The following is a 24,025-nucleotide window of genomic DNA, read 5'->3' as shown; positions in this document are numbered from 1 at the left end:
GTTAGACAGACCACTGAGCATCGCCACCCTTCCCCAGCTCGCCCCAGTCAAGCCCACCACCGATCTACCGGTTCGCCCTGTGTTGTATCCCTAGCGGCCCCAAACGAAACGGTTTCCGGTATCTTGCATTTGAACGCTGCATGAGTGAGTGTAGAGCCGCAATCGGACCCCGAGAGAGCGTCCGCCTGCCCGATCGAGCTCCCTGACTTGCCGGCGCTATCTACAGCTCAAAAGCACCAATCAACACCATCGAGACTACATCCTCGGCTCTCGTCGCCGGCTTCATCTTGTAGCCCCGATTCTTGTCACGGCGGCCCGGTCCGGTGCGGCTGCCCAGCCCAGCCTAGGTTCATCTACCTCTCCCTCCCTCACTGCCCTTCCTATTACTTCCATTTCCCCCTTCCCACCATGACGCCCGTCAACGCAGCCACCATCCGTGCCTCCCTCCGCCAAACCACCCGGTCTTGTACTTCCCCTGCTGTCTCCGTGTCTCGACTTTCCCCAGCCCTCTTATTCCAGAACCGCCGACGTACCATGGCTTCCGCCGTCCCCGCCAAGATCAAGGTCAAGAACCCCGTCGTCGAGCTCGATGGCGACGAGATGACCCGCGTCATCTGGAAGGACATCAAGGAAAAGTTCATCTTCCCCTACCTGGATGTTGACCTCAAGTACTACGACTTGGGTCTCGAGTACCGTGACGAGACCAACGACCAGGTCACGATCGATGCTGCTGAGGCCATCAAAAAGTATTCTGTTGGTGTCAAGTGCGCTACCATCACCCCTGACGAGGCACGCGTTAAGGAGTTCAACCTGAAGCAAAGTAAGTCAAAACCGGCCGCCCAATAGCTTGCTTCTATGTTAATCCTTGGCTCCTTACTCGTACCGCCTTTTCCCGGCCCGGTCGCAATTAGACTTTTGGACATTTGCTTAACCACTAGTTTCCCTCCACTGCACCTCTAGAAAAATAGTAAACGAAATGCTAACCAGCCTTCTCCACGTGCTAGTGTGGCTCTCGCCTAATGGAACTATCCGTAACGCTCTGGGCGGCACTGTATTCCGCGAGCCTATTGTCATCCCGCGGATCCCCCGTCTGGTTCCTGGGTGGAAGAAGCCCATCATCATCGGCCGCCATGCCTTTGGCGACCAGTACCGCGCCAAGGACTTGGTGATCCTGGGGCCAGGCAAGCTGAGCATGGTCTACACCCCAGAGGGTGGCAAGCCCCAGGAAATCAAAGTGTTCCAGTTCAAGAATGGCGGTGGCGTTGCCCAGACGCAGTATAACACCGATGATAGCATCACCGGATTCGCCCACGCGAGTTTTAAGCTGGCCCTGGACAAAGAACTGCCCCTTTATATGAGCACCAAGAACACCATTCTAAAGAAATACGACGGCCGCTTCAAGGACATCTTCCAGGAGATATTTGACGCCGAATACAAGGCCCAGTTTGAGGCCAAGAAGATCTGGTATGAACACCGCCTCATCGACGATATGGTTGCCCAGATGATCAAGAGCTCCGGCGGCTACATTATGGCCCTAAAGAGTCAGTGCATCTCTCTCTCTCTCTCTCTCTCTCTCTCTCTCTCTCTCTTCGTTCTTTTCTCCATTTTCAGCCTTGACCCACTCGCTCTCATATGCTGCCCCCCTTTGCAGTTTTCCCTCACCTTTTTCTTTTTTCCTTTAGGGAAGGAAACTCTAGCCTCTATCTTTTACCCCTCTTGTTTAGTAAATCTAACTAAAAGGCCCCTGGCTAGACTATGATGGCGATGTACAGTCCGACATTGTCGCCCAAGGCTTTGGGTCACTAGGACTGATGACGTCGGTTCTCATCACTCCCGACGGCAAGACGTTCGAATCCGAGGCTGCCCACGGCACCGTCACTCGTCACTACCGGGAGCACCAGAAAGGCCGCGAGACGTCAACAAACCCCATTGCTTCCATTTTTGCATGGACCCGCGGCTTGATCCAGCGTGGTAAGCTGGACGAGACACCTGACGTAGTTGCCTTCGCCGAGAGCCTTGAAAAGGCGTGCATCGACGCCGTCGAAATTGACGGCATCATGACCAAGGACCTGGCGCTGGCTTGCGGCAAGACCTCTCGCGAGGATTATGTCACCACAACTGAGTATCTCAATGCAGTTGAGAGACGGATGAAGCAGACCCTCAAGGAAAAGCTGTAGGCGATTGACGTTGAATCAAAAGTGCTTCTCTGAACGTTGTGGATAGCTTGAAGCTAGGTCATGGCAAGCACTGTCGGTATGGAAGTCCTACGTATAGCCAGGATGAGGACCTCGCCCCAGTGCCGCGGAATAGAACGGACTGGGTTTCTTGATTCGCATTACATTGTGGCAGCATACAACCATCTCTTGCCTTTCTTTGTGCATTGTTTTGGTCAGCAAAGTCAGGCTGCATTTATTATCATTAACCGGCCTTTTTTTATTCAAATTCTCAAAAATCGTTGGTCAAGAACCAGTACAGCCCTTTGTAAATAGACTGCTGCTGGGTATCGCCGAGAACATATTGGAAATAGATACCTGTGACATATACAACCCAATTATCTACCGCAGCTGAGTTGAAGGAGTTGGAAAAAGAAAGAAAAACTAGCCGTCCTGCTGCTTGCTAATTGCGTCTTCATCTATGAGAGTAATCAACCCCCTAAAATATCCCATGTTCCAAACCCAATCTAGTCGAGTGTCAAACGTGGCTACCCGCGATTGACAATGCATTCTTTTTTTTCCCGCTCTGGAATTTCTCAGAGGACCAGAACTAGCCCATAGTACATACATGTTCATTTAATAGCAACAAAAGGTGTTGCAGAGGCTTATCTGAGTGATAGAATCCCCGTAGTGTAGTGGAGCGTTTCTCGGCTGTTTTATCGTAATCTTAATAGATCCAACGCAATACAAGTCTACTTGTCAGAGCCCATCTGAAAAGCCAAAGCTACAGCCAGCCTGGTAAAACAGGCGGCAAATTAGTCCTCGGCGGCAGCGGCGCTTTTTCGAGACCTTTTCGGTCCTGTCGTTGGTGTACTTTCAGGCCCACCGCCCTCACTCTTTCGCTTCTTCTTCGTGGGTCTACTAGAGCCCCCTTTTGGTCGATAGCCCGGGTCATCGTCGATGACGCGTTTCCGTTTACCCTTGCTACCAGCCGTAGTGGGCGTCACGGCGTCGTATACGGCATCGTCATCCGGAAACTCGACGGTCTCCAACGTCAATCCGCCCTTCTCACGGCTATGAGCAATGCTCGCTCTCTTGTTGCGCGGCCCCCCGGTTCCACGGCCGCTACCGGTACCACGCTCGCCCTTCACCCGCCCATTCCCACGCGCCGATGACGGGTGTTCGTCTCCATTCTCCTTGTCGGCAGCTGCGTGTGTCTCGGCATCTTGTAAGAAAGTTTTAGGCGCGTGCTTACGAAGCCAGTTGTACACGGACGTTGGATTTCGGAGCGCAAAGTCACGGTTCGTTGACACAGGCACTAAGCCAACGTCTTTAGCACCATTTATGGCACTGTTGGGAACCGTGTCATTGCTCTGAGCCAGCGGCGCAAGAGTTGGTAGGGGGGGCGGCATGACGCCAGTGATTTTGTATTCATTGCTGGCCAAGCGCGTATCAATCTCCCATATATAGTTATCGATATCGTCGGCTGTCAGGAAAGAAGGGGGGTGAGGCTGCCCCTGCGAGGAGTCGGCTGGAGAATCACGGCCGGCTTCAAGGTCAGCCATCAATTCGGGGAAACGCTCCGCCGCCGAAGCAAAAGTTGAGTGAGGGACGTCTTGTAGAAGACGCCAGTAGGATCTGGAGGGTTGTGGTGTTGAAGGAGGCGTCGATGGCCTGTCAATCTCGAGGAAGAGAGCATCGCTATCTGATGGTGCATCGATATGGAGATCGAAACGCTTCGAAGGGGGTATTTGTGCTGAATTATTCACATCTAGAAGAAGGTCAAGTAGACGGCTGAAGCATGAAGAGTTAGCAATGATAGCTGGTAGTGCGGTAGTGATGTATTGCAGACGAGGAAGAGAGCCAACTTACTCTTTTTGGACAGCAAGCCTGCGCGCGGTAGCCAGCGCTCTTTGCTCTAGTTTGTGGAGTTCTTCGCCATCATGCATCTTTTGATCAAAGACGATGCGCATTTTGCGATATTTTTTCTTCCACGAGCGATACGTGGGCTTGTCGTCGGCCATCCTTGTGTCACCGGAATCGTCTTCCGCTTTGACCTCGACATCAGTTCGCCGGCGCGTGTCGAAATCCATTTCAATGCTCGATTATGTACGATGATCCGGGAGGAATAAGGAGAAACTGGAAGTAGGAGGGCCAGTATATGGAAGCTGGGATGGCGAGGAAGAAGACGGGGTCGCGTTGCTGAATTATTGATGCCAGTTTCCGAATAACAGTGAGAGGTTGAGATGTTGGATCCGCGACGATCAGCACCAGGGCAGAACGTTGCACGTGCACAGTCAAAGCAGGCACAGTACACTGTGTTAACGATTTCCTGCGGGTTCTCGAAAAGCGTATCCGTATTCGTACGGAGGTATTCCGTATTCCGTACGGGATAGCTCTAAGTGGGTAAGGCAGGTACCTACCAAGGTACATTCATTTCTAGCCTACTCGATCCTATTGCACAGGTATCGTTGACTAACATGATCTTAGTTCCCGAAAAACTGCCTCACTAGGTATTCGATGGTCAATTGATTTGCATTCATGACACGTTTGAGAGAGAACCGAGGGTTGTTTTTACATTCTCCGTACTTCTAAAAGTCAGCCGCCTACGGGTCTTAGAAAATAGAAGGTATCCTTGATAGGTTAGACCAGAGTACACTAGTACGTAAGCTCCTGTTTTGCCGTACGGTACAGAGCAAGTCGAATTCGATTGACATCGACCGAAGGTGCCCATTCAGACTCCCCATTGCATTTTCCTATAAAGCAACACACTTGTCGACAGGGAATTCAAATCAAAACCAACCTCTTCTTTTCTGCCGACTTCCCTATACTCCTGACCCAAGCAAATTCTTATTGCAATCACAACTTGCATGCTGCGCTCGTTCTTCAAAATGGCCGAAAATGCAGCGAAGAGGCTCAAGACCGAGAGCGGACTTGTCACCATTGGCACCCACAATGGTCATTTCCACGCCGACGAGGCACTAGCCGTCTACATGCTACGCCAACACATTCCTACATACTCCGGTGCGCGTTTGGTGCGCACACGCGACCCTAAACTGCTTGACGAGTGCCACACCGTTGTCGACGTCGGCGGCGAGTACGAGCCGGCCCGCTACCGTTACGACCACCACCAGCGCTCGTTCGCCACCACCTTCCCTGACCGGCCTACCAAGCTTAGCAGCGCCGGTCTGGTCTACCTGCACTTTGGGCGGGAAATTGTGGCGCGTCGTCTTGCCGCCCCCGAGGACAGCGAGCAGGTTGGATTGATATGGCGCAAGATCTACGAGGGTTTCGTTGAGGCGTTGGACGCACACGACAATGGAATTAGCACCTATGACCCTGCTGCCCTGGCCGCCGCAGGCATCGAGAAGAGATTTTCGGACGGAGCCTTCACTCTCGGCTCCGTAGTGGGCCGGTTAAACCCTAACTGGAACGACCCTGTGCCCGACGACCCTGTCGCTGCGCAGGCGGCTGAGGACAAGCGCTTTGAGCTAGCCAGCCAGAGAATAGGCGAGGAGTTTGACCGCGACCTCGACTATTACACTCAGGCTTGGCTCCCGGCGCGGGAAATCGTTGCTGGCGCGTTTGCTGCCCGGCCAGAGTTTGACGGCGAGGGTCGCATCATGGTGCTGCAAGGACAGTCGGCACCATGGAAGGACCATCTGTACAGTTTGGAGGAGCAAATCCAAGTGGCTGGGAAAGTCCTCTATGTGCTGTATCCCGAGAAGCCCACCCTGGATGCAAAGTGGAGAATACAGTGTGTTCCGAACTCGAAGGACTCATTCCAGAGCCGGAAGCCTTTGCCTGAGGTGTGGAGAGGTTTCCGGGACGACAAGCTGGACGAGATATCCGGAATCAACGGTTGCGTTTTCGTGCACGCCGCAGGGTTCATTGGAGGGAACAAGTCTTTTGATGGTGCGCTCGCCATGGCAAAGAAGGCTCTCGAAATATAGACGTCCATAATTACCTAAGGGGATCGGACGCTATCGTCCGTGGTCGGGCTTCCGGGGTAGAACTATATCATAGCAAAATTACAGCGGAAGATATCACAATCTCGGTCGCCGCCTAAGTGACAAACTCTACCTGTAGAGCTGGCTGATATTTGTGGTTACGCTTGTCTCTATTCTAGGCAAGACGGCGTCTACATTGTCTACTCTTGCCTTTCTTGTTCCTTTATCTTAAAGACTAGCTGACGCGCCACGACCGGGTTAATTGCAGTATCATCTCCAGAGTATTGCTTAATTTCCTATCAACACGAAAAGAAAAAAAATTACATGAAAAATAGACAAGAACGATGCGCCCTCCCGAGGCCATGTCATGATCTCAATCTCGTTGTCCTTCGTAATATGTCAAATATAATTCCCCGAATAATCTTGGAGCAATCTCTACACCAGCCCTCGGAACGCGGGGCCCACGACGAGCAAAGAGTAGATAGACATAGACTTAATGAAGCAATAAAGAATCACCTCGAAAAATCCCCACTGAAAAAGTGGTCGAGAAGGAAACGGAACGTTCCCAGCTAACCCAATTTGTTATAATCATGGGGAGATAATATCAACCCAACGCCGTAATAGACTTCATGGTCTCGTGAGCATCAAACAAGCGGCACAGCTTGCAAATTTGGGGCACCAAAGAAACGTCAGGTCACTAAACCTCTAGAAAGGAGTGTTCAAAAATGCGGCCGCTTTAATGGGACCAAACCGAGTGCGTCCTCCCTTTACTCGGCCCGGAAGACGCCCTGGCCGTCTTTGCCAGCAGGCTGTGACTCTCCTTCGACGGGAGAGATGCCTTGAGAGATGACCGGAGAGACGACTGGAGAAACTCCAGGAGATCCTCCCTGCGGATTACCCTCTATTTCCTCGGCGTTTGTCTCTTGGTTGAGAAAACTGCTCTCCTTGACTGGACTGCCAGCTTGCAGGCTGCTGTGATGCTGGTGCGCGTGAAGCATGTTGCTGATGCCGCTGGGGCTGTTTATGGGGCTCGAGAGGTGGGGGATGTCCTCGGGTACGGGGTGCTGGCTGCCCACCGAGCCGGTGTCGACGCTATCGCCTTTGCCCGCCTTGCTCATGGCATAGTCGCCGCTGTCAAAGTACTTGCGGTCCTTCAGATGCTTGGCAAAGTGGTCGCTGCGGCTAGGTAGTTTGCCGTACAGCCGGAAGAGCCGCTGCTCCTCTGGGGATAGAGTCTGTGCAATCAATACGCTCATTAGTGATCGGATTCTGGCATATCTTGCCCTGCGAGGGCGGTTGCGGGAGGCCCCCCCCCGATTGAAGAGCTGCCCCTCGGAGTCCTTGGATATGCGGTACATCGTAGGGAGATGAGCAGGAAGAGAGAAAGCGGCTCACCTTGATGTCAACCTTTTTAGCCTTCAGGGGATTCATGGTCGCGAGTTGGTCTTGGATAGGTGTGCTGTTATTTGGGATGTTGTCTGCGATTAAGAAAGAACGTGGAACGAGCTGCCTGTGCAGAACGCCTCGGGTTTTGACCGTTTCTTTCTCGGGCGCTGTCGGGCAAGTAGCGATATATCTGCTTGCCGTTTGTTCACTTGCGTTGGAGGGGTGAAGACGGAGAGCGAAAGTGGGATGGTGCAGGCTGGCGCCCTGTGGAGTGAGGTCTGCGAAATGGCAGGTACGTGCCCAGGAACCCCGCAGCCGCTAGCGCACAGTCACCCGTTAACGTCACGCCTTTTTTCGCTTCAAAGGAGCCCCAGCGCAAATAAAGCCGACATCTATCCAGCTCACGTCAAGAATGGCTATCGCGAAGTTGAGAAATATGGTTAATTAGATCGTAGAGCTGGCTAGCTGTATATAAAACCAGCTACTAGGCTGGATTCTATCATTTTCTCGTCTTTATCAAGAAGCACGGGCCAGTGTTGATGGTCGTATCGAGACTCGTTGTGCCTGACAACCAGATTCATGCGGTTGTCCCCGACAATATCCCTGCTAGTTTGTTACTGCGGTACTGGGTACGGATGGCATCACTCCTTCCGTTCCCAGGTACCCTAGCTACGTAATATGTGCGCTCGGGATGATGGTCACTTGGGCAAATGGATTATGGATCTGAACAAGGGGTTATTAGTTTCGGCTATAGCGTCTGGGCATTGAAACTCTCGTCTTGGAACTCAGTAAAAACTCTGTGCTCATTCTGTTTACTATCTATGTATCATGTCTTGTTATTGACCCATCTAGGCGGTTGCTTAGGGGACCTCCATTATCGTAACGACATTCGCCTAGTGAGGAAGGTCGGCTGGAATAAATTAAGTCCAATAGGACCAGCTACTTTACCTATAGTATGGAACTCAGAACAAAAAAGAAAAAAAGCCGAGACCAGTCCCAACAATTGTGACTGTCGCAACAGGTCTTGAGGTGGACGCCAAGAGAACACGATCTCAGCAGATGTAAAGGCAAACGGGGTATAAGCCAAAAATGCAGTGTATTGATGATATTAATGCCTAGATTTTTGCTTCTGTCCAGATCTGCATTTTGGAGGCTCCTTTTTCCAAACCAAGTAAAATGGATAGGTAATAGGCACACAGCAATATTGAGACCCAAGGTCCTCCTCAGCCAGTGTTGCTGCTCCCTCCGAGTGATGCCAAGACTCCTAAGCGATGCAGTGCCATGGGCACGCAGTGGCTTCAAAATTTCGGCACATATTCAATAAATGCACATAGATAACGAAAATGTCACTTGGTGGGCATTATGCCCGGCATTGGTGCACTAATTGGGCAATGCCAGTAAAGCAAACATGCCGCCCATGACTGGCCGCGCCACAAAGGTCGGGCCATCTTGCGGAAATCCACCAGTTGCTGCGTCGAAGAGATCAGTCATGGCTCTGTCTGATGACGTTTCCCCGACCCAGTTCGCGAGCTTCGAGATGAACATGTCTCGTGTTTCTGTACTGGCAACGGCAGCCGCAAACATCTCCCAATCCGACTTTGCCCACGTGTGGCGCGTGTCTAGCGGTACAGCATACTTGAGAGCGACTGTTGGGTAAAACTTGCTCTGCATGTCGTAGATAGACTGGTCGATGAAGTTGAGGCCGAGAAGCTTATCCGCGTAGATGTTGTAAAGCAGACCTGTCATAGATTAGTATATTTGTCCGTGTATGCCTGGAGTATGTGGACTGGCAGGTGAGTGCAGAAGACGAGAGGGGGATAGAGATACCATGACTGTTGTTATCACCGTAACTCAATGTCGTGTGAGGTGGATTTGCATTATTGTTGATGGCATATTGCTTCCAGTTGGCCAAGTACATATCCGCCACAGTACCGAACGTATCTTTGTTATTTGTCAGGCTGGCAATCTTCGACATGGCCTTGAGGCCAATTATGCCCTTTATAGCCAAGTTTGTCTGATTGCTACGTAGGGTCAGTTAACTTGGACCATACAGTCGTGTTAGCGACTTCAACGGGGTATACGTACGCCAGTGTTCCTGCAAAGTCGTCCGTACTAAGTTGGTTTGAGGGGATAAGAGAGTCGTTAACCAGGAATTGTGCCCACTGGGACAATTTAGGATAATGGGCCGACAAGTAGCCGATGTCGCCCGTCCGTTGAGCGTAAGCCAGTGTCATAATGATCATGTTACCGCATTCCTCTAGGGGCATGGCTTCGTCGTCACCGGCCGGATACCCTTTGGCCATCGGAAAGGTGCCGAGATCGTGTTCTGCGTATGCATTCGGGTATGATCCGCTCTCCTGGTTCTCAAAGAGCGGGTCTAGCAGATACTTGCCGAGTGTCGCATTTAGGTATATGAAGATCGGGTATGCGGGGAAAATGACATCGACCGTCTGGATGTCGCTGTTGGAGCTTATCTCCTTCAAGAAGATATAGGGTTTTGGTGCGGTGCCAGCATACTGGAGCGCACCAAATGTTTGGCGAACGGCAAGCGTCGTGACGATGGCGTAGTTATTCCCGGCCGCCTTAACAGAGTCGGTTTGAATGTAGCTGTCGAGACTTGAGGACACGGAGCTTGCGTGTTGATAGTCGTCGAAAAAAGCAGTGACGGCAGAGATGTCGTCGTTATAGTATGCCAACCACAGGCCCGGCACAGGCGCCAAGGACTGGATATGTCCAGCAAAGTTGATGACTTGATCTTGAGTCACACCCAGAGTGAACAGTCTCTCAACATCGCTCCCCTGGACATTGCCCAAATCATGTGAGAATGCAAAGACCGGCCTGCCAAAATCAGTCCAGATCCCGCCAAAATCAACACCAAGAGGTCAAGCGGTGTTACCATCATGAGAACTTACCAATTTGAGCTCACCGAACGAAAATTGCTGTCTTTTGTGTTTGCTAGCGTTCTCTTGTCCGCGAACTGGCCTCGGACCAGCGTGTCTTGGCCAATCTGCCAAGTCATCTGTTCGTCTCGCGTTAGTGTCATTGGATACACATGGACGAAACAAGACACATAAACACAAACTTACACCTTTTTCAGAGCTGGTTGATAGATACCAGTTTCCCCAGCTGGCGATTTCCCCTGATTCCGCAAACTCGGCTTGGTTGGCACGGAAAAACTTGTGATAGGTAATATCCCCAGCCGTGCCGGAATCCCAGTTCACGACCTGAGAGAGATCGCCACTGGCCCATTCTGTCGCGTGTTAGACCGAACGGGGACGGGTTTTTCGGTAGTAACGGAATAAGGAGATAATGAGTACGGAAACCTAAAGGAAGTCAGACAGAGCACTTGGCTTACCTCCGGAAACATCCATATAAACCTGGACACTGTGTGATGCCCCATCCGAGGACTTTACTTTGGCAGAGATGTAAGAAAACTGTAAAGACTGCCTTCCGAGATCGTCAGGATAGACTGGGGATAAGAATGTAACGGTCAAGTTGACTTTTCCTGCTACGTTGAAGGTAAAGATGCTCCGTGTTGAGGTATACTCAAGAGATATCTGGTCAACAAGCGCCGGACCAGGAGCTGCGCCCATCCAGTTGTAGACAGTCCCGTCAACAGCGACCAGACCTTGCCAGCCCTGTATTTGACCTCTGAAAAGTGTAGTTAGTACTGTAGCCATACTAGCAGCTCAAAGCCAGTGAAAAGGGGGCAAAAGCAGGCCGTGTGAGTGGGGGGAGGCTACTCACGTCCAGAACCGGGGCCAGGAACCAGGAAGAATACAGCCCGAGTCGCCCTGCAACCAAGCATTCAGATACGGTGATCTTACGGCCAATGGCACGGCTGGGGGTTTTGTAGGAATAAAGGCCGAGGCAGCAACAACGACCGCGCGGCCCGAGGTTGCCAACGCAACGGCCGCCATTTTGACGAAACGCATTGGTCAAGCGCGAGGACCGCAAAGATGGCGGCAGAGAAGACTGGTACGGGGCGCAAGCACCTTTGGAAGAGAGAACCAGAGAGAGCGAGAGAGTTGTAGGCAGATCTGGTTGATCTGGGAAAGCCACACGGAACAAGGGTCTTGCGTGTACCACTGAGCAAAGCAGGGACCTTGGGCGTTTGTGTGCAGTAGTTGAAAGTGGGAAAACGGGGCTGGGTGCACACTCGGACAGTTTGCCGCCTTAGGTTGATGTGAGAGCGGATGAAGAGAGGTCAGCCCAAGTTACTTTTCGATAGACCAAAGTAACGGGAACGCTGTATGCGGCCGTTGGGTTTCTTAGCTTCGTTTGGGGGGGAAGTCATAGGCAGAGTGACGGGACGAAGGAGGATTATATAGCAATAACACAGAACAATCGGAGAAAGGGTGCTTGATGTGATTTAGAACTCCTGAGGCGTGGATCCATGTGGCTGTGTGAGCCGGAAGGATGATGAGAGCAGGTGGACGTGGGTCCCCTCCTGCCAGAGCCTGGATGGAGAGACTGGCACTTGCCAGAGACTTGATTCAGCTGAACGGAGCCACCGTAGGCGAGCTTGCGAGCCGGGGGTGGCGTAGAGAGGCTGTCTCTTCTACTTTAATTTGCGTATTTGCTTGCCGTGGACTAGGTTGCACCTACCTAAGGAACTTTAGGTAACTCGCGCTAAAGCATCCATACCTTACACGACTGGGGCCCATACATAGACAGTCTGGGGTGTCCTCTGTCTTGCATCGGAACTGGGGAGAATGTAACTCGCCTTTAGGAGTTGTTGCATCAGACGATCCTGCCGACTTGTCCAGCGCAAGGTCTCCGCACCGCAGTGCCGGGCAGACAAGCCACCATTGTTGTCGGCCGTCGAAAGCTCACGCTGTTTGAGATGGCCCAGCCGTGGTGCATAAGGTATTTCCAGGTTGCCTTAGTCTCATTACCCAGCCAGGTAGTAAAATAAGGTATCTGCGACGCCAAGGAAGCTCAAAAACCTTAAGCACCTCTGTGGCAGGAAAGACTGAGGTGACACGAAGTAAACTGCCAACTCTATTTTGCGGCGTATTGTACCAGAATCTTGTTTTCGGGGGCTTCGGGTTCGTCTGTTAGGCAGACGTGATTTGAACCTATCCAACAAAAGCCCACACGGTTCCTGAGAGCGGCTTAGAAAGGATCAAATCACTGAAGGCTTATCCGCACGTAACTACCCCCATGGTTAGCCTGGGGGTGCGTATCTCCATGGCCACTCACAGTGTCTACATGACATTTGAAGGCATGTCAAACCATGTCATGTATGGGCGGACAGTACGGCCGACGAGCGGCTGCTGATGCGTAGTAGGTGCAGTTGACTGCCCCTGAAACGGATTTCGCAAGGGAGAAGATCCCCGACAAAGGGAGCGACAAGACTCGAGCTGTTGGTTGTATATTTCGCGGTTACATTCGAAGTGGTGAGCTTGTGTTCAAGACGGCATAAGGCCTAGAGAAAATTGAGGCTAAGCCGGAAGAGGTTTGAGATCAACCATCCCCTGCCGCGGGCTGCGATGAAGCGTATGCACGCTGTATTCCAGCGTATGGCTGCCGTAGGAATCCACGTGCCACCTCAACTTACTTACACATTCGACACGGGGCCCAAAAATGGAATATAAATTCCTTAGGTAATGTATTTTCCATGAAAGCAGCCTCTTCAGTCGAGCCTGGGCTCCATCACAAAACAAGACTACAACGTATGACGACACCCACGGAGTCATGGCTGGGTACGATCTTAGGGACACGGCCAAGACAAGGAGAACAACGACGAGAACTACGGAGACCATCTGCGCGAAAAGCTTTCGGACCGTTTCCCCAACCAAGAAAGACCACCCGATCGACCAAACGTAACAAAAGAACACAAAACCGAACGTCACGTCTTCTGATATTGCTGCAAATGCGCACCAGAATTCCTGTTTAGCAAAGGGTGTTAACATCGTTACTACCTAAGGTATGGAAATTCATAGTGAATTGCTAGCGTGGCTTCAAAAGTCGGCCGCGGTTGGGTCACAATACTTGGGTCTCGGACTTACCTTACCTGTGATGCTGAGTTGCATGTGGGGGAGCGGAAGGGGCGTCACCAAAGCCGCATAAAGCAGTTCAGACTGGTAAGGTATTTACTGGACAGTGCACTTTTCCAGAGCTCAGATCATCCTCGTACCTTACACCAGATCTGCGGCGGGTGGGCGGGCCATCTCCGTCCCAGGCAGTCATGGGGCCCGCCTGCTCAGGCGGGCATGCGATGGATTCTGTGGTGCTGCTATTGTGCCCGAATTGTCCCGCCTTGGTATGTCTCGAAGATCTTGGCCAAATCCGGGACCGTGAACCGGCCACCATATATTTGTGCATGCGCTTCCGGTACTGGATGCACGTAGGTACCTACCTCTTCGCTCACATACCTCAAGTACTACAGGTAGCACCCCGTACTCCTTTACCCGTCGTGCTCCACGGCACCGCAACATTTGCCGCCGACAGCCACCACGTGTCGATGCCGAGAACCTGTGGGACATTGGTGTATGCCGGACAAGATGAATTCGGGTTTCTAGTGCCCTAGCCAGACCCAGCTACCAAAAATGGCAACGTTCACATCGAGTATTTATTCAGGGGCAGTGCGGTGACGGGAATGGCATAGCAATCCACCAGTATCGACACTGTTATCCAAGACTTGAGCATCTTGCAAACATTCTCCCAGATTTGGGTAATACCGGAGCCTCTGGTCAACCACGTAGAAGATTTCTTTTCCAGTCCAGAACGAGGCAGCTGCTGCAGCTAGTCGGACGTTGCGCTCAAAGAGAAAGCTGTAGCACGCCAGCCATTCACCTTCATCCGCCACTATTTTCGACCTTGTTACATCGTAGGAGCTTTGCCAAATTCGCTGGATGGCCATTCATGTTTTTGCGGCACCCGACTCCCCATAGGTGCTGCTCGTGCCGAGGCGGGGCATCTTTATTATACCGGCCAGGGAGACAATCCTGAGAGCCGGTCATATTCCACCCCAAGCAGTGGAGTCCGAACCTAGACTGGTTGGTTGCTGGCGATAGTTCGGCCCAAGACAATGGCCGAGAAATGTGACGTTTAAGGCCTATCTGGCCAGTTTGGGAATGTGGTACGGAACTCCAACCACAACGGCCTCTGCAGATATGCAACCCCACCCTAGTCCTGCCCAAGTCACGAGTTATACCTCGAAAGAGATGAGGGGAAGGCAGGTGACGTTTTGTTCCAGTCCCTAGATGTAGTTGGGAGAAGGTTTCATTTGGCTAGCTACCCACGAACAACGGATGCGGTGTCTCCAGCCCCATCCGCCGACGAGCCAACAAAACGCAGCTCCGACGTGGACTGCCAACTTTGATGCCCTCTAGTGTACAAAGGAAGAAAGAAAATATACTTGACCAAATCGCTGACATGCTCACAGAATACTATTTCAATCTAATAGCCTTCTAAGAGGTCATAAGTCTCGCTCAACTACTCGATGTCGGACCAAATCGTTCCTAGAGCTCTTCTTTCGCCAGCATATCGGCGATGTCGAGATAGAAAGCGATTGCGTTGAACCTGCCAAGATAGAGAAGCCGAGTCAGACATGGCCGGCACTAAAAAGTACGACTGCGTCTTGGGAAGACCGCTGGGAGATATCTCCCGTTACTTACGACTGATGGTGGCCCATCCATCTCTGCCACGTGGAGCGCATTCGGTTGCTCCAGTTTATCAGGTCAAGATGGTTGACGCCTATAAGGGACCCCTTGTATGTCCCCCACTGGCTACTCTTGACACTCACGAGGCCGTCATTGGGGCCTTCGAGCCGCTCAATGACTCGGTGAGACAGGCGGAAGGGGCTCAGGAGAGGCGGCTTGGCCCGGAGCATTGCGCCGTATGAGAAGTAACGCACATTTGGATCATCGGGCGTCTGGGGGTTGAAATCCTGGGTCATGTACCGTGTCGTCAGCTGTGTGAAGGCATTGCTTTCCCAACCCGTGGCCCGTTCCCAGCTGCGGTATAGGCGAGGCAGGTATTGGGGCCCTATCTCGTCGATGAGGAAGTCGGCAAAGGCACTGCCGTGGTGCGGAGTGCCGACGGTGACTAGCGATTTGACGTCTACGGCGGGGCGCAGGCGCGAGACCATGAAACGAGCATCAAGCCCGCCCATGCTGTGGGCTATTATGTTGACGCTCCTGCCACGGGCTTGGGCTTCAATGTCCTGGGCGAGCTTGGCGGCGCGATGTTCGATGGAGCCGCTGGGCGGGACCGATGCCGTCATGACCTCGACATTCCGAGAGCTGAAAGCCTCTTTGATACCACGCCAGTAGTGGACAGAAGGCAAGTAGCTCCCGGCCAGCTTGAGTTCAACAAAGCCCAGCAAGCCATGTGCAAGTACAATAGGGTGCTTTGGGACGGCTTTTGTTTTGTAGGGGTTTTTTTTTACAGTGAGCAGTGAGAACGTCAAAGGGTCTCATGGTGCATGATCCACGACGCAGGCCGGTAGGTGCTCACCATAGCGGTCTCTTATGAGGGCGTAGTCATCGTCTATCTCCCTGCCCAAGCCCTTGATCCTGGTGTCTTTGAAGCGATGGTCCTTAGTACTTCGGCCACGACAGAGAGATACCGAGATGCAAAAGCCACGGGCCGACGGCGGGGATCGGTAGCGGCCGCTCCCTTGTGCTGCGTGTGTCACGAGGCGTGTCGCCGTCGCCGCATTGCTCTGGCGGACGACCAAAACGCTCATCTGAGCGTAGAGGTCTCGTGCCCCTTTTCACCCCGTGAAACCCAACCTTGGCACGTGGTAACAAAGTAATTTGGTAGGTACCTTAGGTAGCTGAGACCAGCGCTCGAGCCCCAGTGCGAACGAGCACGGAAATTTTATGGATAGGCGTCGAATGGAATGTGGCCTTGACGCTTAAAAAGGGGGGTTTATTTTGGGGGGGGGGGGGGGGGGGGGGGAGCTGTTTGTTTGTCTGGGCGTTTGCCGGTTCCAAGGATTCCCACACGTTCTTCATAGTCAATTCCCTGTGCAGGCGCCACCTCAGTTAGAACTCTTGGGGGACATCTCAACTGTGTCGTCATTGCACATGGGCCGGCTTGGCGCCAAGGAGGTCCCGGATTAGGTAAACATGTTTGATTAGTAACTTGAAGAGCGCCGCCTTTGACGCCAAATACCGATGGTACGATGCGAACGAAGCTACCTGACCTTGCTAGTATTGCGGGCTCCACCGCCGTCTCTGATCTATTTCTGTACCAAATAACGCTAGGCGGGGAATGTTCTTTCACTACTTACCTTACCTATCGTAAGAAACCGTTGATTTCTTGCAAACTATCAAAACATGGAGTACTTCGCCCTGATATGCGTGACCGCAAAAAGGGGGTTCAGGAGCCTCGAAGCTCACGAGCTTTAAGGTATTTCACAGCACGGCAAACCACCAATCGAAACACTCAGGGTATATACATCTATGAAAAGGACGCCATTCGTCCATCTATCTTCCTTCTCCTTTCTTTGCACAATTCCAGCGCTCGCCTTCCGAACCCATTCCGGCGGCCCAAAGGCAGCCCGAGTCTCCTAGACGGCTCATTAATTAATTACAGCTTAAATCCAACGGCTCGCGTAGAGCAAGGCTGCGTTGTAGAACACATAGGCAAAGTAGAGGACATGAAAGATGGACGAGGTGACCCTTGGTGTCGACTTCATCTTGGCCCTCTCCTCGGTGGACTTCGGATACCGCGCGCCGTTCTCTTCCCTCTTACCCATCAGACGATCCCTTTGCGGCACATCCGGCGGGAAGAAGGCGTACGCCAGGGGCGTGAGGTTGGCGCCCAAGGTGAGGAACCAGGAGTTGGAAGGCCAGCCAACGGCTCGCAGCACCTGGAGTAAGGTGTCATGCGCGGCCCGGCTGGCACCGGGAGCGCCGTACACTTCGTAGAGGATCCGGCCCGTGACGCCACCCACCAGCGACAAGATGACGAGAACCGGAATCCAAGCTCCGCACTCCACCACGATGTGGTACAGGCGCTGCCGCCGCGAGATGCGCCGAGATGCGTCTCGCTCAAACGTCGGGTTCACGATACTTCCCGTCGCCGTGAACCTAGTGGCCTTCCCTCCGAGCCGCTCGGGCAAGACATAGGCGCGCATCCACGCGATCGTGTAATCTGGCGGCAGAGCGTTAGTTTTATTCGCACAGAGAGATGAATGAGGCCTGGGGGGGTAGGTACTCACATGGAGACATCCAATCCGCGCCGTTGCTAATTATCGAGACCCAGTATCCAGTCATGGTGGCTTTGTGCATGTCGCTGAGCGCGCGAGCGAGCACCATGGCGCAACTGACGCGCAGCAAACGCCGCATCTCGTCAATGTCCCGGTAGTATACCAGACACGTCCCCGTCATGATTGCAAGCGGCGTCAGGACCATGCCGAGAGTCCCCATTTGGGTCTTGATGTGAACGCTCAGGCCGTTGCTGAAGCCCATCAAGCGGACAAGGAATGGCATCTGCTTCGTCGTCGACTTAGAGATATAGCCGCCAAACTTTACAAACATCTGGCAGCCGCCCATATACCAGCGCGTGAACTCCAAGGGCAAAGAGTTAGCCTCGACTTTTCATCGATCTCAAGGTCAGGGGGAAGGGGGCAAGTGAAGTGCTTACCTGCTTGACGTGACCGAGATAAGTCTCGGGCACCAGTCCATACTGGAGGCCTTCGGGAATGTAAGCCGTCTTCCAGCCCTCGGCCATTGTGAGCATGGAGCTGCAAATGTCCTCGACCAGGCAGTCAGTAGGGAAACCGTTGATGTCGTCAATAGCCAGGCGCCGAACAATCCAACCAGACCCCAGGTTCCACCCGCAACCGACGTGGTCGCGAAAGATGTCAGCACATTTCCAGTTTATCAAGCTCGATTGACAAAGAGGGTCGCCGTTTGGCATATTGTAGAAGAGCTATGGCACGCAAGTCAGCTGTCTGTAGGTAGGGCCCCAAGTATATCTTGCTGCAGGTAGCCATACTTACCTGAGTCGGACAGACCATGCCCATCTTGGAATCCCGCACGATGTGGGCGGCTACTGCTCGCAACCATCTCCGCTCAGGAATCATGTCGGCATCAAGACCAGCCACGAATTCGGCCGCCCCTCCAGGCAGGGTTTCGGCGAACCGCATGGCATGGTTCAGGTTGCCGGCCTTGTAGTCTGGCTTCCCGCCGTTCTTGACACGCGCGGTATAATGAAGGTTGGGCGTGTCAACGGCAAGCTGCAGAATCCACGCCTCGAGCTTTTGCGACCTGCCGTCGTCGGCAACGATGACGCGGAAGCGGTTCGTGGGATAGTCGACGTTGAGGGCCGCCCGCACAGTGTCCTGCACAATGTCGATGCGCTCGTTGCACACGGCAACGATAACGTCTACGGACGGAACATTGTCTCCCAGAAGACGGAGCTTTGGGCGCCACTTCCCTATCGAGTTGTACACCATTACTATTGCGAGTATCATAGAATCGACTGTGGCACGAAGCAGGACATGTTAGCTAAGGTGAGGTCCATGGGGAAGCCAAACAGAGAAAGACAGCAAAGTTAAGGTAGATACTCACGCGAATCGATAAAGCCGACATAGGTCATGAGAGTTGCTAACAGTATTCTTAGAGGCATTACTGTCTCCCGCAATACTGGATCTCTCAGTGCCCCAAGCTGGATGACGCTTGCCCATATCCCCAAGAAGGCAGGGATGGCGCCTGTCACAAAGAGCAAGCGGCCAGAGAGGCGCTGCCAGGACTTGAAGTGCATGGCATCGCCTTCGTCATTCCCATGAACGGTTCTGACTACCAAATAGTCTTCGTCGATGATAGCAGGGTTGAAGGACGATTTATCGGCCGATGATACGGGACTCTTGCTGTGTGACGGCGGAGGGCTCGACCGCGGCGATGCAGAGGTAGAAGAGCTGGCATATAAGGGTAAGAGACTGCGCCCCGTCCGGGATTCCTCGAGAATGGACCGCATATCGACGCTAGTAGCGGATAAGGGAAGGCAAGTAAGGGGGTAAACAGGAAGTGGACTTTGGAAGTTTCTCTATTGTCTCTTGTTCTATTATGTACGGAAACAATACATCTAGATGCTCAATTTCAGGAGACACACGCGAGCCTTATATAGGCTGGCCAGGCATTCAAGCACATCACTCCCCAGGGTCTTATCGTAGACCTAGAGTTTTGCATTCCATTCCCTTAATGTTTAAAGCCGACCCCCTGATCTCGGTGTAACAAGACCCTGTCAGGCGGTTGCCATTGCCGGTATATACAAGATGGCTTGTGGTGTGGCTTGGTAACCGGCTCCCGTCGATCCGTCCGCCCTCTGTCCGCGGACTTCGGCTCAATGCTGGGTCGCGGCAGTGACAACAGGCTGCGCGTTCCGACTCGAGACGGACCTTGGGCTGCTTTCAGGCCTCGCCTTCAAAGAAAGCCTCGGTCTTCTCTGCTTTTAGCATCCGCTAAATCTTAAATACAATATCTACTAGCATGTTGTCGACCGGGAAGGCCGTGTTAGGCTCTTCACTGCCTCCTACCTTCAGCTAGACGGGTATCGCACCCACGACTGACAACCGGTTTTGGATCGACTACCTACCTATTCCGTATCTGGGTGTGTCTGTAGGGCGGCAGACAACTAAAACACGCCGCCAAGTAGGTAAGTGGCAAGTTCCGAGCAGGCTAGATTCATGCCTACTAGAGAGAGCCCCAGAGGCCTGTCGGAGGCCCGTGTTGTCTGTGATTCCAAAGTCTGTTTTGGGAACTCTCGAGGCCCCCCTGTGGCAATCCTAGAGGCTCAGTTCAAGCTTGAAAATCCTGCACGTCTTCGTCTTCTGTGATAACTTGGAGTATTGCTTGTTTCGTCTCAGGTCTGTGAAGCCGCAAGCCGTCGCATACAGGAAGCCGCCTACATAGTACGAGGGCAGAGTCCATGGAAAGAAGGACTGGAAATTCGGCAGGCAGATTTAGGGAGCTGTACGGATATCCGTACGTGTACAGCAGGTTTACGGTCAAAACTCTGAAGGAGCACAAGGCAGGCAACCGACTGGTCCAACGGCTCGTGTGGGTAGGGGATAATTCCATGTAAGGGCAATGCAGCACTAGTACTGTATGTACATACAGTACATACATACAATACTGTTTCCAGCCCAAATACAGGACAAGGCGGTGCTGTGGCGTGGCTGCTTGGCCCATTTGCAGCGCCCCTACTACCCCTACGGAGTTTTCTGTGGCCGAGAAGCAAATCCAGGTTGTCAATCCGATTCCGCGGGTGTGACCCCCCACGCCTCCATAATATCCCCCCTCCTGATTTCCCCGTGAAACCCCAAAGAGACTCGTGCCATTCATCCTTCGTGTGACGGGACTCCACATTCTCTCCCGGAATCTTCCTATACGCGTATTGTAGAACCACCCTACACCCCAGCCCCTGGAAGATCGTTACCTTGAAGCTAGATCCTTCCGGGCTTGGTAGTACCTACTAAGTAGGTAAGGACTGTTTCTTGCTACCCTTCGGCTGATGTTAGAGCTAACTGACTTTAGACTTGTCTTTCTGTATGTAGGGCCAGCGAAGTGGCACACGGCCCCCATCCATGGTTCCTACCTTATTTCAGAGGGTAAACCAAGCTTTAAGCAGGTTTAGTTAAGACACGAAAGGGCCGAGTAGAAGCGGCAGTTCTAATCCTTGTTCCTCGAAGAACCAACAAACTGACAATCTCTCAGGGGCTGGGGGGGAAATTGATGGTACCTTATGATACCCAACAACGCTTCAAGTCGAAGTCGCTTTGTCACTTCAATTTCAGGGAGCAACCTAAAGGGGATTTCCGGACAAAAGTTCTCATCGCTGATTCAATTATAAGCCCATAAATACATAGTATGTATGTCGCTGGCACCATTAAGCCACATTAAACAAAACAAGCCAATGGAAAGAAAAAGAAAAACGCTTGACCTTGGTCGTGATCGGTGCTAGCAAGGGCTCGGCCATACACTATATCGCGGCAGGACTCTTTCCCGCTATGCACGATACAGCCCTGGTTTGTCTGGTAAGAAATGTATCAGTATCAACGCCTGCATGCATGAGGCGGGCCAGGTCGTGAGTATCGGACATGGACAAGACACCTTCTCAAGACGGAGAATCTTTTACCATTAGCAGCTCGTAGAGAGGGAGTACGGACGGATTAGGGGACTCTTAACCGCATAGCTCCGTCACCGAGGCCGGCCTTAACGGCCATAATCTGTTAGTGACAGGGCATGCAGTTCGGCCCGTCATCGCTAACAGAGTGAGTAGTTAATTACCACGTTTGTGGTAAATCGATATCCCTTGCACTTTCCATCTCAATCAGTTACGAGGTTAGTCGTCTTAGTCATCTCAGTCATGAGATTTGAAATGTATTTAACAAGAGAGCGTAACCCTCCACTGTTAAACCGTCATCATGCACTGTAATCCCCCGCATACAACCCTAACCCTAGCCACTCGCCCCACCCTCCAGTACATCCAAGATTCTGCCGCGTAGTAATTTACCACTTTTTACTATACGTTACCCGGCTTTTACCTTTCCACTGCAACCGACCTTCCACAGCCGCTAAAAACCATCGTCGGCGCCGTCAATCAATTAGCGCATCGGTAAGGCTTCATTTTCCATTGATTTCATCATCGCTGCAGTACTAACTAGCGATAGGAATGGTCTCACTTGAGGATCTAAACGATCTGAGCGATGTGAGTGGCTAAAGATCGTGTTATAAAGCCTACACGAAGTGGAAGGGTCCCGCGACCTACTGCCCGGGCATTGGAAGGCTTGGACGAGGAGGGCTATCAGTTGTATGCAGTTATGAGCAGTTATAAGCAGGCCTGCAATTTTTAATTGCATTTTTGGCTCTGTTATGTAAGCGAATTCAACGAAGTCAGCTTCGCTTTTTGTTGTGGATTTGAACGATTTGAGCGAATCTACGGCCCTGAGCCGGAATTACCGCATTCGGAAGTGTGTTGACGTTGGCGACGGCGGCAAGGTGCAATTGCGGTACAACTGAGTTGCCAGCGCTTGGAGCGGGGCAGCCAGCGAATGCGGTAATTTGGGCTGTAAAATGTAGTCTTTTCCTGGGCGGTGAGCCGTAACGCTTAGGCGCCTTTGTACTTACAGTGCATGGCGACGATTTAACATACGCTCTCTTTAACAATCAGAACGCCGAGTCATCTGCGCCGGAGTTTCCATGTCTCTATCCTTCGGGCATACCCTCGGAGAAAACTCGAAGAATGGCCAATAGGTGGGGTTTAATTCGTTGACGACTTGCTCTGGATTGAAGTTATCCTCGCCATCTGCAATGTAATTAAATAGTTAACTAATTAGTGAGATCAACTCAACTGATCTTCCTGCCCTTCACCCCTCTTTCAATTAAGCGCCGCTAGGAGGCTTGTATCTCACCTTATTTCACGGCACCGCGATCAAATATATTTCTGATGACTGAAGAAGGAAATGCTTCGACACATTTATTAGATTATAATATAAAAACATTTCACGCGCTCTCATAATCATGAATGACTGTTACCCCGTCGGTAAATAACATGGCACCAGGAGGTGAGGTCATTAGCACTCTCGAGAGTCTTGCTCGAATTTGTACAGCTCCAATACGAATACGAATCATTTTTTCAAATGGCGGTGAACATAGAGTCTGAAATTTCGGTTGCGCTTAAAAGCGAGTCCGGCGCTGCTGTCATTCTTTTTGAAGCACACCTTCAGAGTCAAGCCATGAGCCAATTACTATTATAGGTAGAATGATTAGAACAAAGAGCGCGATCATAATACCTATTTAGAATAAGAAGTTAGAAGAGTGGGAAGTTCCAATCTCTAGGAATCTGTCCTCTTCATGGGCCAACTCTTGATGATCGAGGTCATTGCTGATATACAGCAAAGCTCAATCAACAGATGGGATACTTACTTAATTCGCTCAGCACCTGCTGGAACGTTATCTCTGTCCTAATAGACTACCGAAATTCGAGGTGAACAAGTGAATAATGCCTCAAGACTTCTAGTTACGACTGTTTACTTTTGTTCTCTCCTCCTCTCGCTTGAGTTAACTATGCTGATGGCCGTGTGCGATGGGAAGTGATTCATTTGTACCAACGTCAAAGGTGAGCTCCAGACGAACAAACCGCCGATATTGAACACTGCTTCACGCTCGCTGATGCTCATTCATTGGAGCTAGCAGGGATTCCCACCGCGTTCTAGCCAAGGTTTTAGTGCCCGCGTATCACAAAATCAGCAGTTCTGCATTCTCAAGCATGCGGGCTGCTAGACCAGTCAAGAGGGGGCCCCGGAGACCCTTGCCCGCTCCAATTGAGATTAGAGCCACGGGCAGTTTTCAGCATTTTCAATGGGATCAACTGGCATGGATGGACCAACAGTTTAACAAGGTAGGTAATCTGGTCGATGCTCAATCAGGTCTCGAGAGTTCGTCGACACTGCCGGGCAGGGTTTTCGGATGACGTCGGGCTTGGCCCATCGTGTTCTTTGGTTCCCGCGACGATAATATTCCCTTTTCTCTTTAGTTTACATTCGATCTCGACGAGCCAACGCCTATTGGT

The 24,025-nt window shown here is 52.0% G+C and overlaps 8 protein-coding genes across 8 annotated transcripts; 2 read left to right on the top strand and 6 right to left on the bottom strand.

The window, feature by feature from the left end:
* Positions 1–408: 408 nt before the first annotated feature.
* Positions 409–2,177, top strand: B0T26DRAFT_634139 (uncharacterized protein; the record flags this gene model as incomplete). The annotated part of the gene is made up of 3 exons (XM_060436598.1): positions 409–820; positions 1,005–1,541; positions 1,753–2,177. 3 exons carry the CDS (start codon positions 409–411, stop codon positions 2,175–2,177), a joined length of 1,374 nt encoding a protein of 457 aa, XP_060302192.1.
* Positions 2,178–2,968: 791 nt separating this feature from the next.
* B0T26DRAFT_736266 (IEC3 subunit of the Ino80 complex, chromatin re-modelling-domain-containing protein) lies at positions 2,969–4,246 on the bottom strand (the record flags this gene model as incomplete). Its single annotated transcript, XM_060443311.1, has 2 exons — positions 2,969–3,947; positions 4,026–4,246. 2 exons carry the CDS (start codon positions 4,244–4,246, stop codon positions 2,969–2,971), a joined length of 1,200 nt encoding a protein of 399 aa, XP_060302191.1.
* A 798-nt stretch (positions 4,247–5,044) lies between these two features.
* B0T26DRAFT_669733 (metal-dependent protein hydrolase) lies at positions 5,045–6,106 on the top strand (the record flags this gene model as incomplete). The annotated part of the gene is made up of 1 exon (XM_060439095.1): positions 5,045–6,106. One exon carries the CDS (start codon positions 5,045–5,047, stop codon positions 6,104–6,106), a length of 1,062 nt encoding a protein of 353 aa, XP_060302190.1.
* Positions 6,107–6,232: 126 nt separating this feature from the next.
* On the bottom strand, positions 6,233–7,534 carry B0T26DRAFT_736264 (camp-regulated phosphoprotein/endosulfine conserved region-domain-containing protein; the record flags this gene model as incomplete). Its single annotated transcript, XM_060443310.1, has 3 exons — positions 6,233–6,306; positions 7,002–7,338; positions 7,499–7,534. The coding sequence occupies 3 exons, from the start codon at positions 7,532–7,534 to the stop codon at positions 6,233–6,235; spliced, it is 447 nt and encodes a 148-aa protein (XP_060302189.1).
* Positions 7,535–8,869: 1,335 nt separating this feature from the next.
* B0T26DRAFT_745366 (uncharacterized protein) lies at positions 8,870–11,409 on the bottom strand (the record flags this gene model as incomplete). The annotated part of the gene is made up of 7 exons (XM_060444556.1): positions 8,870–9,228; positions 9,317–9,510; positions 9,575–10,327; positions 10,402–10,508; positions 10,576–10,739; positions 10,845–11,140; positions 11,237–11,409. 7 exons carry the CDS (start codon positions 11,407–11,409, stop codon positions 8,870–8,872), a joined length of 2,046 nt encoding a protein of 681 aa, XP_060302188.1.
* A 3,549-nt stretch (positions 11,410–14,958) lies between these two features.
* On the bottom strand, positions 14,959–16,159 carry B0T26DRAFT_736262 (Alpha/Beta hydrolase protein; the record flags this gene model as incomplete). The annotated part of the gene is made up of 4 exons (XM_060443309.1): positions 14,959–15,019; positions 15,115–15,859; positions 15,956–16,044; positions 16,137–16,159. The coding sequence occupies 4 exons, from the start codon at positions 16,157–16,159 to the stop codon at positions 14,959–14,961; spliced, it is 918 nt and encodes a 305-aa protein (XP_060302187.1).
* A 479-nt stretch (positions 16,160–16,638) lies between these two features.
* B0T26DRAFT_10782 (uncharacterized protein) lies at positions 16,639–17,684 on the bottom strand. The gene has a single exon (XM_060433258.1). It carries the CDS (start codon positions 17,583–17,585, stop codon positions 17,043–17,045), a length of 543 nt encoding a protein of 180 aa, XP_060302186.1. The 5' UTR covers positions 17,586–17,684; the 3' UTR covers positions 16,639–17,042.
* Positions 17,685–18,034: 350 nt separating this feature from the next.
* B0T26DRAFT_759116 (nucleotide-diphospho-sugar transferase) lies at positions 18,035–19,610 on the bottom strand (the record flags this gene model as incomplete). Its single annotated transcript, XM_060446374.1, has 3 exons — positions 19,024–19,610; positions 18,453–18,934; positions 18,035–18,382 (listed from the first exon to the last, which is right to left on the bottom strand). Exons 1-3 carry the CDS (start codon positions 19,427–19,429, stop codon positions 18,035–18,037), a joined length of 1,236 nt encoding a protein of 411 aa, XP_060302185.1. The 5' UTR covers positions 19,430–19,610.
* Between the last annotated feature and the right edge of the window lie 4,415 nt (positions 19,611–24,025).

The sequence above is a fragment of the Lasiosphaeria miniovina genome (genome assembly GCF_030549165.1).
Source record: "Lasiosphaeria miniovina strain SMH2392-1A chromosome Unknown B0T26scaffold_1, whole genome shotgun sequence".
Lineage (NCBI taxonomy): Eukaryota > Fungi > Ascomycota > Sordariomycetes > Sordariales > Lasiosphaeriaceae > Lasiosphaeria > Lasiosphaeria miniovina.
Note: the sequence above shows the minus strand (reverse complement) of the source record. Positions and strands in the feature narration are given on the sequence as shown.

Bases quoted from the DNA above. Each gene is read 5' to 3' on its own strand.
- B0T26DRAFT_10782 (XM_060433258.1), bottom strand. From the start codon at position 17,585: ATGCGCGCCTATGTCTTGCCCGAGCGGCTCGGAGGGAAGGCCACTAGG.